Source organism: Eschscholzia californica, unplaced genomic scaffold (genome assembly GCF_041429995.1).
Source record: "Eschscholzia californica isolate CP2 unplaced genomic scaffold, dmEscCali1.0.p SCAF_1, whole genome shotgun sequence".
NCBI lineage: Eukaryota > Viridiplantae > Streptophyta > Magnoliopsida > Ranunculales > Papaveraceae > Eschscholzia > Eschscholzia californica.
In genome coordinates, this window is record NW_028238198.1 from 30,563,994 (window position 1) to 30,577,201 (window position 13,208).

The following is a 13,208-nucleotide window of genomic DNA, read 5'->3' on the forward strand; positions in this document are numbered from 1 at the left end:
TTTGCATATAAATATTAGTGAAGGCCAAGTTGGACAGTAAGTAGTGATGAAATTGCTCTAGACCAAGTGGCTTGGTGAAACATTTTCGTCAATTGATTAGTGGAGCGAAGGTGATTAGTTTGAATAAGACCAAAGTGAAGATTCTCACTGACGAAGTGGCACTCAATCGAGCTAGGTATTCTCTAGAAGTTGCTCTCAGATAACCAGAGTAGGAGGAAGCTGCCTAAGGAGGGATTCAGCTGGTCGGCCAGGTGCTGATGAGATTGTTGAGTTTCTGCCCCAAATCCCAAACTGTCTCTGCTACTCCTAAGAACCTTACAAATTAATCTAGTACTCCACAAGAATTTCACACCTTCCAGTGTGCTGAAACCTCATCAACTTCACAGTGCACTTGAGTCCATGCCCATCAACTTCACCATCATTTTCATTCTCAAATCTATTATCATGATTCATGGTTGCTACTATCAACATAAACTCATCCCAAATTTACAACTCCCTTAGCTGGCAACTGTCTTGCAAACTCTTCAATCTCTCTGAATATAGAACCTCTTGTTTACAATTAAACAAAACCAAATAACTAACAAGCATTACTTCATAAGAAGGAAGATAAAAGCTAACAGATGGTCATCCTATAAAAAAGAAAAACTAGGCCATAAAACCATCATAAAATGAAAAATTAACTAGACATCAAGAAAGGGAAAACTTTACTTGCTCTACTGATCATCTGTGTGGGAGTTATTATACGGAGCACTGGCTCAAGGGCAGCTTCAATACCCTTCGCCAAAGAGATGATGATAGGAGGCACAATTCTCTCCTTCCAATACTTACTGACCTCCCCAAAAACTTCACGTGTTTCGGTTAAAGGTAAGCCATTCACAACAATATCAACATCCCAGACTGCCTCCTGCAAGTTGGTGACAACCTTCAAAGGCCAAAGAGGTGTGTCAATCATATTCAAGAAAAACCCTTCTTTCAAAATCTCATCTGCATACACTTAGCTCCACTATCATCTTGCAGTGGGATTTGGCTTTTAGTTATCAGCAGTTTTCACCTAAAACAGCACATAACATGTGACTTTCAGACATTTCATCAAACAACTCATGTGCTATATTAGTATCACCAAACTTCCCATACATATTTAAAAGTCATATTACTTATAGTAACATCAGCACCAAAATCCATCTTCAACACAACTTCATGGATTTGGCGTCCGCTGTCCAATTAAAAGGTCATTCCTTATAATAACATCAACCCAAAACCCATCTTGAACACAACTCAAGCCTCCATGGATTTGGCATAAACTGCCGAATGAATTACACTTTCAACAGTGTTATAGGAACTCTAAAACTCTTGGCCACTCAAACGAAATCAATAAAATAATCGGCTGGTGATGGTGGTATAGCCCGATTTCAAACAATAAATGACTTAAATGGTTGATGAACTGAACCGGCTAAAATCCAAATCTATTGTTGATGGTAATGCTCAAAGATGATGAACCAGTGATGATGAAAGGGTGATAGATCGGCTGAGTTTAGAGCGATGAACATGAGAGGAAAATGATAAAGAAGAAGAAGAAGACGACTGAGTTTAGAGAGAGAAAACGAGAGAGAATCGGTTGATTTTAGAGAGGAAAAAGAAAAAAAGAGATATGCTTTATCCAGGGGTAATTTTGGAAAATTTTAAATACAAAATGACCTCATTAATAATTACCCATAATCTTTTAAACTTTATATATAATTACTTCAAACATTTTGGTAAGTTCAAGTTAATAGGAAAAGTTAATTGCTTTTTTAGTTATTATGATAATATTTTGAACCCAAATAGTCATTTTCTCAAATTTTGAATGGTAGTTTTTTGTTGAACAAATTTTGAATGGTAGTTGGTACTATATAAACTGTCTTTGGACTTTCTCACCACTCACGTGGGTAAATTAACCAACTCTCACGTGGGTTCATGGTCATGAAGTGCTAATGATTTTCTAGGGTGAGCAAGACTATTTTGGATTCAAATTGGTATTTATGGAGTATACCAATTTCTTTCAATTTGGCAAGATATATTTCTAAAAATTATCTACCATTTTTTTGTTCTAGTAAACTTAGCAAATTGTATCTACCATATATATATATGTATGACTTCTTAAATCGAGATAATCTGAAAAATAATTTATGATTGAAATGATGCACTTCTGGAAACTCAAACCAATAGCTCTACATATATTTTTTTCTTTTTGATTTAGTTAATGTTCGAAGGAAACAAGAAAGTATACCAATTCCTTTATATCTGGCAAGATATATTTTTAAAAATTATCCACCATTTTTTGTTCTAGTAAACTTGGCAAGTTATACCAACCACAACTATGTAGGACTTAATAAAGATAATCTCGAAAATAATTTATAATTAAAATGATGCACTTCTGGATACTCAAACCAATATTTGTACATAAATTTTTTTTCTCTTTTATTTAGTCAATGTTAAAAAAAAACAAGAAAATTTTAGAATGTTTCTTTTAGTAAAATAATCTAGATTATTGTAAAAATCTTTATCATTTAAAATGAGCTTCTAGAACAAACCTAATACAAGAATCAAACAAGGAGGGACTTAATAACCTTACTTTATAAAGGGTGAATTTAACATGGAATTTTGATAAAGGTTATATTCTATATTTTCAATTATTTCATATTCTATTTATTTCCATATAACATAGAAAAACCCCACTCTTTACTAGTATAAAACTTGGATTCATACTTCATGGTTTCATACCCTTGTAGTCTCTCTCTATCTCTCTCTATCTATCTAGATCTCTCTCTAACCTGCAATGGCATCAAGCAATTTAGAAGTAGACAATGAGTTTCTTCCCTTCCTAAGAGTATACAAAGGTGGGAAGGTAGAAAGATTCTTTATGCAAGATGAAGTTCCTGCATCAATTGATACCCAAACTGGTGTCTCTTCAAAAGATGTCATAATCAACCCCCAAACTTCTCTATCTGCAAGACTTTATCTTCCCCAAACAATAACTTCAACCCAAAGTGAGAAAAAACTACCTCTTCTCATTTACTTCCATGGTGGTTGCTTTGTTGTTGGATCAGCATTTTCTCCCATTTACCATCAATTCATGAATTCCTTAGTTGCAGAGGCTAATGTTATCGCTTTATCGGTCGAATATCGATTAGCCCCTGAACACCCTCTTCCAGCTGCTTATGAAGATTCATGGGAAGCAATTAAATGGGTTGTTTCTCATTTCAAAGGAGAAGGAACTGAATCATGGTTAACTAACTATGTTGATTTTAACAGAGTTTTCTTGTCTGGTGAAAGTGCAGGTGCTAATATTACCCACAACTTGGCCATGAAACTTGGAGAAGAATCCAACAACTTGGGTAATACTGATTTTAAGGTTCTTGGTGTTGCTCTAATTCAGCCTTTCTTTTGGGGTAAAGAAAGGATTGGTGTGGAGAAACTTGATCCAGAGAGAAATGCAGTTACTGAGAGGACATGGTCGTTTGCTTATCCTTCGTCCGACCTCGGGAACGATGATCCACGGATCAATCCGATTGCAGTTGGGGCTCCAAGCTTATCGGGTTTGGGCTGTCGTCGGGTGATAGTTTTTATTGCAGAGAAAGATTTGTTGAAAGACAGAGAATACCTTTACTGTGAAGCTTTGGAGAAGAGTGGGTGGGATGGAAAACTTGAAATTTTGAAGACAAAAGATAAAGATCATGTCTTTCATCTCTTTGCTCCAAATCTTGAGGAATCAGTTGAGTTGCTGAAACGTTTAGCTTTGTTCCTAAACCAGTAAAAGAATGGGTTCTTTCATTCTTGTACAAGTCTTTCATTGTCTGAACTGTGATCTTGGAAATCTGACTCATCAATCAAGAATGACACAATTACTTAGAGTTCATATTTAGCTGTTTAATGAAGTGATTGTTTTATTACATATATCTGCTTGCTCAAATATCTATATTCCGTTCATTTCGGTAAATATGCCGATATTCAGTACCATGCTTGTTATTGGCACCCAGACTCCAAAGATAGAGAAACTTCGGGTTTCAGGTTACCAAAGGCTGTGTCAGCGTAAAAATAGCCCCACACAGCCTTTTCTTGGCACAATATGAGCCGTGCAGACAGGCTGCAGGCCAAGTGCACGGCATGTTGGTAACCTCGTGGGGATGGTACCTGGGTGAAAGACTGGCCTGTGAAGGGTATTGAGATGAGTATTACATCAATCAGACAGTACTTAACCTACTAAATAGCTGCCAAAACCAAATAATGCAGAATAGAACAAAAAATTGAACTACAATTACTGCAGAAGAAATCAATCGATCCATTAAAGTTATTGCAGTGATTAAAAGGTAATACATCCAAATTGAACTTGTACTCTGTTTTAACTTCAACAATGATTCACCATTCCACCTACTTTGAAAATTTCAGAGTACAATGGAGAAGACAGTATCGTTCGAGTAAAAACCAATAGCGTAGGATAGTGTTTTAGCTAGGCCAAGAACAAGAAAGTAATTCTATGGACAGCATCAGAAGTACAATTTTCTTCTTCTTAGAGAGATAATCCTTAAAATACGACTGTGTCAAGCATGGTTCCCAAAGTCTGAACAATGTTCGAAGACATCAAGTTGGAGACATGTTCCTCGAGGTGCTTTTTTGCATCCTGTCTACCCACATTCGCAATTGCAAGCTTCTCTGGGGGCAACTCGTCCTCTTCTTGAACAGCCTTGTTGTATTTTACAGCCAGGCCTAGCATTTCCTGCACAATTTCCATTATGTTAATGTGGATAAACAATCAATTTTTAGCAAATTTAGATAAAGATACTGATTCGAAGTTAAGATAAATTCTAAACAACTTTAATGGGACCAGTTAATCGTGATAGGTATAATTATTGTGACCCAACGGAGGGTGCAGATCCCACCATTTATTTTTTCTCTTTACTGTCTGATGTTAGCAGTTAAGCACCCAAGCATACCAAGTGAACCCACGGCATCATAATTTCTCTCATAAAATGCTAATGAAGTTAAGTATCCACTAACCTGAACAGTCTGCTCGTTAGTTTTGGAATGGGTATCAAATCTCTGAAGTGTCAACCCATCGGTCCACTTCTTCTTGTGTAGATTCAATAGCATTTTCTCCTCGAGCTCATTTTTCCTGTAATTAATGGCTATTGAGTAATAATGCCGGTTCAATCCATGGATCAATGCCTGGAGAAAGGGGACATACACGAAAAATTAAACGGGTTGAAGTGCATAAACATTAAGATCAAGGAAATGTCGTGGATATGTTTTTCAAACTCTCACCTGAATGGATGGCTTGTTGAGGTGACCAAGGTTAGAGGTCGTTTGACGAGGTTCTTGACCAAGCATCATAGTTTGAGGATTGATCAAGCGGAAGGCATCAATTACCACCTTTCCTTTCACACTCTGTATTGGGTCTACCACCACAGCAACAGCTCTTTGATTCAAAGCTTCAAAACTCTGTTAATATTACACGAGTTCAGAAGTAATTAGATAAACAATCAAGCACTAATCACAAGACGAAGCTTGTATCAAGACTTCTCACTTAGGATAATTGTACAAACTTCACAAAGTATGGAAGTAATTAATGAAAGAATAAACGCTCAGTTGCCACCAACTTCAAGCGAAAAATGCAAATAGAAATATCTTGGTACGGTGGTACCTGCTGTGTATTAATATCAACACCAGAAAGCCAACAGCCAAATCCAGGATGGGAATGATACCATCCTACCACCATCTCAGGTCTGCAATAACACACGTTAATATAAGCTGAAGGCGACAATAAAAATAAGATCAACCAGTACCATATTTTTATTTCCATATCATTTTTAAAAAACAAATATATGTTTATAATTTATTAATCACAAATTGACATCCCAAGGAACAGGAACCACTGAGCAGAACAAACAAGAAACTAGGCAGTTCATAACAATTCCACAAAACATTCATTCTAAATACAACGGAAGCCAAAACCAACTTAAATACACTAACAACTTCGGTTCCAAGCTGAACCACCAGAACTCTGCTAACTAATTATGCACAAATCCATACATCCCTATACGTTATACAACCTATTTCATACATATACACATTATAGGGTTCTCAATAGGGGTGTCAACGGGTCGGTTCCGGTTCGGGTATTTAACTATCCAGAACCGGAACCTATAAATCGTAACGGTTTCGGTTCTTGACGGTTCCGGTACCGGTACCTCAATCAAAGGATCCAGAACCGGAACCTTTAAAATTCTCGGTTACCCATCGGGTATCGGGTACCCATTGGGTATTCACAAAAGTATATCAAATATTTCTTAAAGTAGAAGAATTTGCATGAATCTAGTGAAAAGAAATATCATAAACGACATAGATCCTTAAATAAGCAAATATCTCGGGTACAATAGTTGATGATTATAAGAGATTAGAGATTAGGGGAATCAAGAAAGAAGAAATGAACCTTTATGTTATATTAACTCGCTCACTTTTGTGTTTTATAAATTAGTTTTCAACCAAGGAAAAGAGGATTTGAGAAATTTCATAACTTGGTGAGTTGGTAACTTGGTGAGAAAAACCCTGACGTACAAGAATACTATATAATCTAGGGTATTTTTTCGTATTATCTCGGGTACCCATTACCCGTCGGGTACCTGGCGGATATACCCGATAAGGACCCGCCTCCTAGTCGGGTCCTTTCGGGTATACCCATTTAAGACCCGATTTCCTTAATGGATCTAAAACCTATACCCAGTACCTACCCATTAAGACTCGGGGTCGGTTCGGTTCTCGGGTAAACGGGTACCCATTGCCACCCCTAGTTCTCAATATATAAAAGTATAACTTTGAAGCTAAAGAAAAACCAAATTGAATAAACAAATAACATCCAAAGCGGCACCACACCACAACCTCCACAGTCCATTTGCTAACCTGTTATATGCATATCTGAATGGTGGGTTTGACCCGAAGTTTATGGGAGGATCAAGACTCAAAAATCGTAAACCAAACCCAGGAGTGGAATTCAACATATCCGTGTTAAGGGTGACAGACTTACAGTGTAATATCATGTTATATAAAGATGTAAAGTGTAAAGAAGGGTGCTTCTGCTCTTAGTGACCTTTCAACATAAGTCAATCAACATCCTGTCACTGGAATTGTATGTCATATCTTATAGACTACACAATATGTAGTATTATATAACCTGCTTCCTTATCGGAATTGTGGGTTTGACCCTAAACATGGAAAACGTCGTTATTCAATAACTGTAAACCAAATTTAGGAGCCAATTCAACATATCAGGGTTAGGGTTGCATTGTTACACTAGGTCATATTAAGCTGATAAGTGTAAACAAGGCATCTTCAGTCAATTCTACAGTTTCCTTTAACCTATTATAAACACTTGAACAGAAAATAATTAAAAACGAAAACTTGAGGAGAAGAAGGAGAAAGAGAGTGGACCTGCCAGTTTGCTTGAGCATATCAAGCATATTAGTCTGGAAAACATGATCGACAGCTTCGACACTAACACCAGTACCACTCTGAGGCATAGCGAATACATCAACAACCCTAACAGTGTATTCATCAACAAAATCTCCCAACATCAAACCCATTACTTCCATTGGTACTCCAGCTCTTCCTGTTTTTATTTTTTTCAAATCAATCAATTCGATCTCTCATTATAACCCAGAAACGAAAAAAACCCTATAACCTAATTTCAGAACAAAGAAGAAGAAGAAGAAATTAGTACCGTGCTTAAGCATCTTTAGAAGAGCGAGAGAAGATATGTAAACTTGTTCTGATGAATCCAGCAATGGTGAATCCGGCGGTGGGTGTCCCATACCTCCTGCTCCGGCTAAAATTCTCTGAAGTCTCTCCATTAATTCTCTCTCTGTAGATCAGTAGATCCTATCAGTTTTTGAGTTTCTTGAGAAGAAAGTTTTGTGGGGCAAACAAAAACAAAATGGCTTCTTTTTCGCCTTTGTGGGTTTTTATAGGCGTGTTGTGACTTTTTCTTTAGAGAGGGGCAGTAGGCTCACAAACAAAATTAGGGGTGAGAAAAACCGAACAAATTTGCCGAACCAAACCAAGTCGAACAACACCAATCAGTTTTTGGGTCGAACCGATCACCATTCGATTCGGTTCGGCCGAAAAATCAAACAATCCAAAATCGGTCTGGTTTGGTCTCGACTTGGATTTCTAGAAACTGTCCAAATCGAACCCACCGAACCCTAAAGAAAAAAGAAATAATAATTTTGTAAAGTTAGAAAGTGTTAAACTAAAAAGGAAAAAAAATAGAAAACCCCTAATCAAGTCTTCCATACTATTATCCGTCTTCCTTCCTAGTTGTTGTTATCGGCTTCATCAACCACCTATTTAACTTGATTGAAAGGTTTTAAAGGTAAGTCTTCACTGATTTTCCATTTACCACAACCTATTAGTTTATAATTTTTTGTAATGGTGGAAAAGTATGATGAATTTTTAATTTTTATTCTCGGTATGTAATGGCGAAAAAGTATGATGGTAATTTTCGGCATACGCAATGAAATGAATAACATTAGTTTATAATTTTCTCTAAATGGTGTTCCGTTAAACCGATCAATCAAACTCAACCGAGTCGAACCATATCGACCGGCTGAATGATCGGCTTGACTTCAACCGACGATTTAGTCAAACCGCTTAGTTTCGATTCGAGCCAAAACCGGAAAAAAACGAACCGCTGCTCATTCCTAAACGAAATGTCCAATAATTGTCCATCAATGTCCACTTACATTCAGATGTCGAACGAAACTTCAAATATATATATATATATATATATATATATATATATATATCAGTAAAATATGTTATTTTATATGATAAGATAATAACAATATTACTTAATAACAAATATCTACTAATTGGTCATCAATCTCTACAGATATTCAGATGTCAGCAAAAATTCAAAAATAACTTTTTGAATAAATCGATAAGAATATGTTATTATGTTATTCCACGGATATAGAAAACCGACAGTGGTACCAATGTTGGACACCATTTTAATGGACACCAAGTTATTCATGAGCAGATTATATATATAGAAAGAGAATGTACATGGGCTGCATTGGTGGACACATGTGGTAGTCCCGTATGTGAAAGATAGAAACCCCACACAGTTCAAGATTCTGTTTCTATCCTTTTTAGGAATAACACTTTGAATAGACTTTAAGAAGTCTCTATAAAAGGACATGAATTTAACAAAAATAAGTGCGCGCATCAGATTTTTGTCTCTGGCTACATTAAGCAGAAGATAGAAATAGAGAATAAATCAAAGCTCTGATCTAGTCTAAAGAAGAATAAGTTCTTCATCTTCACTGTTGAAGAATATTGTAGCTAACTTCAAAGGCAGAAGATCAAGTCAATTGCTCGGGTTCTGAAGTAGAGGAGTTGCAGAAATGGAACTCTTGATCTTCAAGAAAAGGCAATCAATTTCGTCTCAAGGAAGCGAGTTGAGGTAATTATCTATCGTTCTAGTTCATCTTTAGTTTACACATGAAATTCGAACAACCTAATGATAGACGTATGAACTTCTGAGATTTCGCTTTGAACATTAGGTGACACCAAATTAAACAGGTTTTGTATCCTATCTCGAACCATATGAATTGCATATGGTTTGAAAGAGCTGAATCTAATTATTATTTGATTCCTGACATCTCTGTAGTGGTTCGCCGGATCCATGGTTAATGTAATGGTGGGAGATTGTTGGTCCAAACGAGTAACGCAAGATAATTGTCTGACTATGGAATCATGATCAACATTGCAATGGGAACAATGCCGATCCTGAACCAAAGCGAGCCACCAAAATTTGGGGCCTCTTTAAATTTCAAACTTGGAAGTGCTTATAAAATAAAAGCATCCAAACTCAAACCCATAATGAAACCATGGGCATGCCCCTCATGTCTCTCAATCCACAAGCACCTTTCCGTCCCACCTATTTATTTATTTATTTTATTTTATTGAACAAAACCGTACTTTCATTCATTACTAATAACAATCACAAAGTTACATGATAGATAATTGTTATTCCTCTCCTCTGAAAACTTCATGAGAGTTACATAAGATAAGTTCATAGGACTTTCTAATGCAAAGTGCCTCATGAAAGGAAAGAAATTGACACGACACTGACTCAAAGAAAAAACCCTAAAGGCCGACAAAAGGAGATCCTGAAGATCTGAGAATTAAAGACCCTAAAAGTTTGACAAATAAGAATTCATAATACAAATAAAATTGAAATTTAGAAGTAGTACTATGATGATACTAGTATTCATAGCAATTCGATGAAGAGATAACTTAGTCAATTCCAGTCGTTTGATTTAATTCTTGTAATCCAAATCTTCGTTGTTGTTCATGTACAAACCATATCCGAAATCCATCTTCTGTTCTCCACAAATCACAACCATATATAGATCAACTATGAAACTTCAAAAACTGTCCTTGAATCCGTTTTTTGAGTGGGAAACTCTCATCAAATCCGTCTTTGAATCTCTTTCAAAACCGTCTTTATGCCGTGACGAAACTGTTGGGTTTTACACCCTTCTACTAGTGTTTATAGCGGAAATAAGACATCTAATGTCTACACTATTATTCCCAGGATCACATGCATAAGCCCATAATAATACTAAGTAAAATTAGAAAGATAAATACCTTATTCGCTAGTTTTCCCTCGAACCTTTCCAATTGCTTATGAGAAGACCAAGAGCTTCAAGTAGCTCCTCTACTTGGGACATGAGCAATCAACTTGATCTCCCACCTTGTTGTTTAGCTAGCACACGAATGGTGGTTGGAAGAAGAACTCCTTTCTTCTTGACTAGATAGATAGTTAATGAGAATTAGCTCACTTTCTCCTCTCTACTTGATATGGTAGAGTAAGAAAGCTTAGAGAGAAATTCCACACCTTATTCTCTGACCTAAAAGTGTTTATATAGAACCCTAATGAGAATACACCTCCTCAAAGGTTTCCTAAAACACCCTTTAGAATAAGATTTAAGGAAATAGTCGAAAATAGCATCTAATGATATTTTCTCAATTACCTAATGAGGAGGTGTCCAAACACCACGAAATTTTTCAAGCACACTATTGGATATGTCAAAAATCTCCCCTCCAAATTTCAGCCCAATCCGAGCCCTAGAAGTACCCGAATCGGCTAAGACCCAAAAACCCTATTTTTGGCCTTTTTTGTAATATCTTTGCCTAATTCCTTTTTAGGCCTATGAGATATGTTTATGGGACATTTCCATTGTTATATCTTACTCTCACTAGTCATATCCTAGATCAATTTGACACTCTTATGTGTAACCCGTTGTAGGATCCGATCGAAGTTAGCCGCGAATTACTTCGTAATTCGAAGATCATAGTTGGTCTCTAGCTACAACTCTACGATCCCTAAATCAATCGGACTTGATGATCTTCCACATCAATTTTCCTATCCGAAAAATTGTTCGCATTGTCACCTTGGTCGAAGGACATCTCCTTCAACTCCTTCAGGCTCCCACATGGACTTAGAACAAATACAATGCTCGATTCCCATGTCACTTAGTCTCATCTGATACGTCACGTCATCCAGACTTTCTTGATCTCGATTACAACTGTCAAAACAAATTATTAACTTTTAATCCATTTGAGCACGGCCATGCATTTTCAGTTGTTGCTCGTCAAGTGGCCCGAGGACACTGCATCCTAACATGGTTAGGAGGACATAATCCATTTTTGCGCTCCCACTCAACTTCATGTCTATCATGTCCTTCCCAGTATCCGTTTTTATAACCTCCTTTTACGGCGCGGTGTTTAACGGAACCAAAGTCAGACATTCCTTGTATAAGATGTGATGAGGGCTCATGTTTTGAGGAATCTCTTCAATTTTGTCTTTATGAGAAGTTTGACGATTCATCATTCTTTGGATGAACTTCTCATGTTGAGGGTTATTCCAGCGTATAATCCCTATTATGCACTCGCGTAGTCGAATCGAATACACTATTCCTATAGCCCATGAAACTGCGCTATCCCATCGACTCCCGTACTAGTCTTCGTGAGTCATTGTTGTCCATGCAATGACCTGGACTAGAGAATTGATAATGAATCGCTCCAAGTTCACTTAGTAGGGTTTCATTCATCAGATCACGTATCTGACAAGCCTACTCGGAGTGCTTTCTTTATCTAAGGACTGTCTCTTAAATACCAAACCAAATTTTAAGGACAAAAATAAAATTCCTTTTATTTTATTTATCGAATGTAAGTAATTAGGTACATAAACTCTTTTATGAATCCAAATTACATTTGTTGTCATTCCCCAATGCGCTTTATACCAATGCCCCTCATGTGTGAATCATGTTTGGGCTGAGGTAACGGTTTAGTCAACAGATCTGCAACATTGTCATCCGTGTGAACCTTGCAAATGACCACATCTTTTTTCTCTATGATTTCTCTGATCAAGTGGTACTTCCTTTGGATATGCTTGGATTTTTGGTGTGCTCTTGGTTCCTTGGCTTGGGCTATCGCTCTATTGTTGTCACAATAGAGAGTCACTCCCTCTTCTATGCCAGGTACGACACCAAGTTCTATTATGAACTTCTTTATCCAAACTCCTTCCTTTGCAGCTACCGAGGCCGCTAGGTATTCTGCTTCAGTGGTAGAGTCTGCAATCGTGCTCTGCTTGAAACTTTTCCAACTCACTGCTCCTTCATTCAGACAGTAGACGTAACCGGACTGCGATTTGAAGTCGTCTTTATCCGTCTGAAAGCTTCCATCCACATGGCTTACAACCTTTAGAGTATCTTCCCCGCCATATGTCAGGAAGTGATCCTTAGTCCTTCTCAGGTACTTTAGAATATTCTTGACGGCGCTCCAGTGCGCTTCACCTGGATTTGATTGGTAACGGCTGCACATGCTCAATGCATATGAGACATCTGGGAGAGTGCAGATCATGGCGTACATGATAGATCCTATTGCCGAAGCATAAGGTACTTTCATCATGTGTGCTAGCTCATCAGGACTCTTAGGATACTAATCTTTGCTAAGCACTATGCCATGTGTCATGGGAAGGAATCCTCTTTTGGAGTTTGTCATCTCAAACCGTTGAAGAATCTTATCTATATAAGTTTCTTGACTGAGTCCGATCATCCTCCTTGATCTATCTCTATAAATCTTGATTCCTAGTATGTATTCTGCCTCCC

The 13,208-nt window shown here is 37.1% G+C and overlaps 1 protein-coding gene and 2 pseudogenes across 2 annotated transcripts; 1 reads left to right on the forward strand and 2 right to left on the reverse strand.

The window, feature by feature from the left end:
- The first annotated feature begins 2,644 nt into the window (after positions 1-2,644).
- On the forward strand, positions 2,645-3,895 carry LOC147565967 (putative carboxylesterase 2 pseudogene; annotated as a pseudogene). The gene has a single exon (XR_015230329.1). The product of XR_015230329.1 is annotated as a putative carboxylesterase 2 pseudogene (transcript).
- A 403-nt stretch (positions 3,896-4,298) lies between these two features.
- Positions 4,299-8,097, reverse strand: LOC147565968 (26S proteasome non-ATPase regulatory subunit 14 homolog). The gene is made up of 6 exons (XM_086652419.1): positions 7,751-8,097; positions 7,462-7,639; positions 5,678-5,759; positions 5,299-5,475; positions 5,035-5,202; positions 4,299-4,753 (listed from the first exon to the last, which is right to left on the reverse strand). The coding sequence occupies exons 1-6, from the start codon at positions 7,878-7,880 to the stop codon at positions 4,562-4,564; spliced, it is 927 nt and encodes a 308-aa protein (XP_086508545.1). The 5' UTR covers positions 7,881-8,097; the 3' UTR covers positions 4,299-4,561.
- Positions 8,098-12,464: 4,367 nt separating this feature from the next.
- On the reverse strand, positions 12,465-13,008 carry LOC147565969 (secreted RxLR effector protein 161 pseudogene; annotated as a pseudogene).
- Positions 13,009-13,208: the final 200 nt, after the last annotated feature.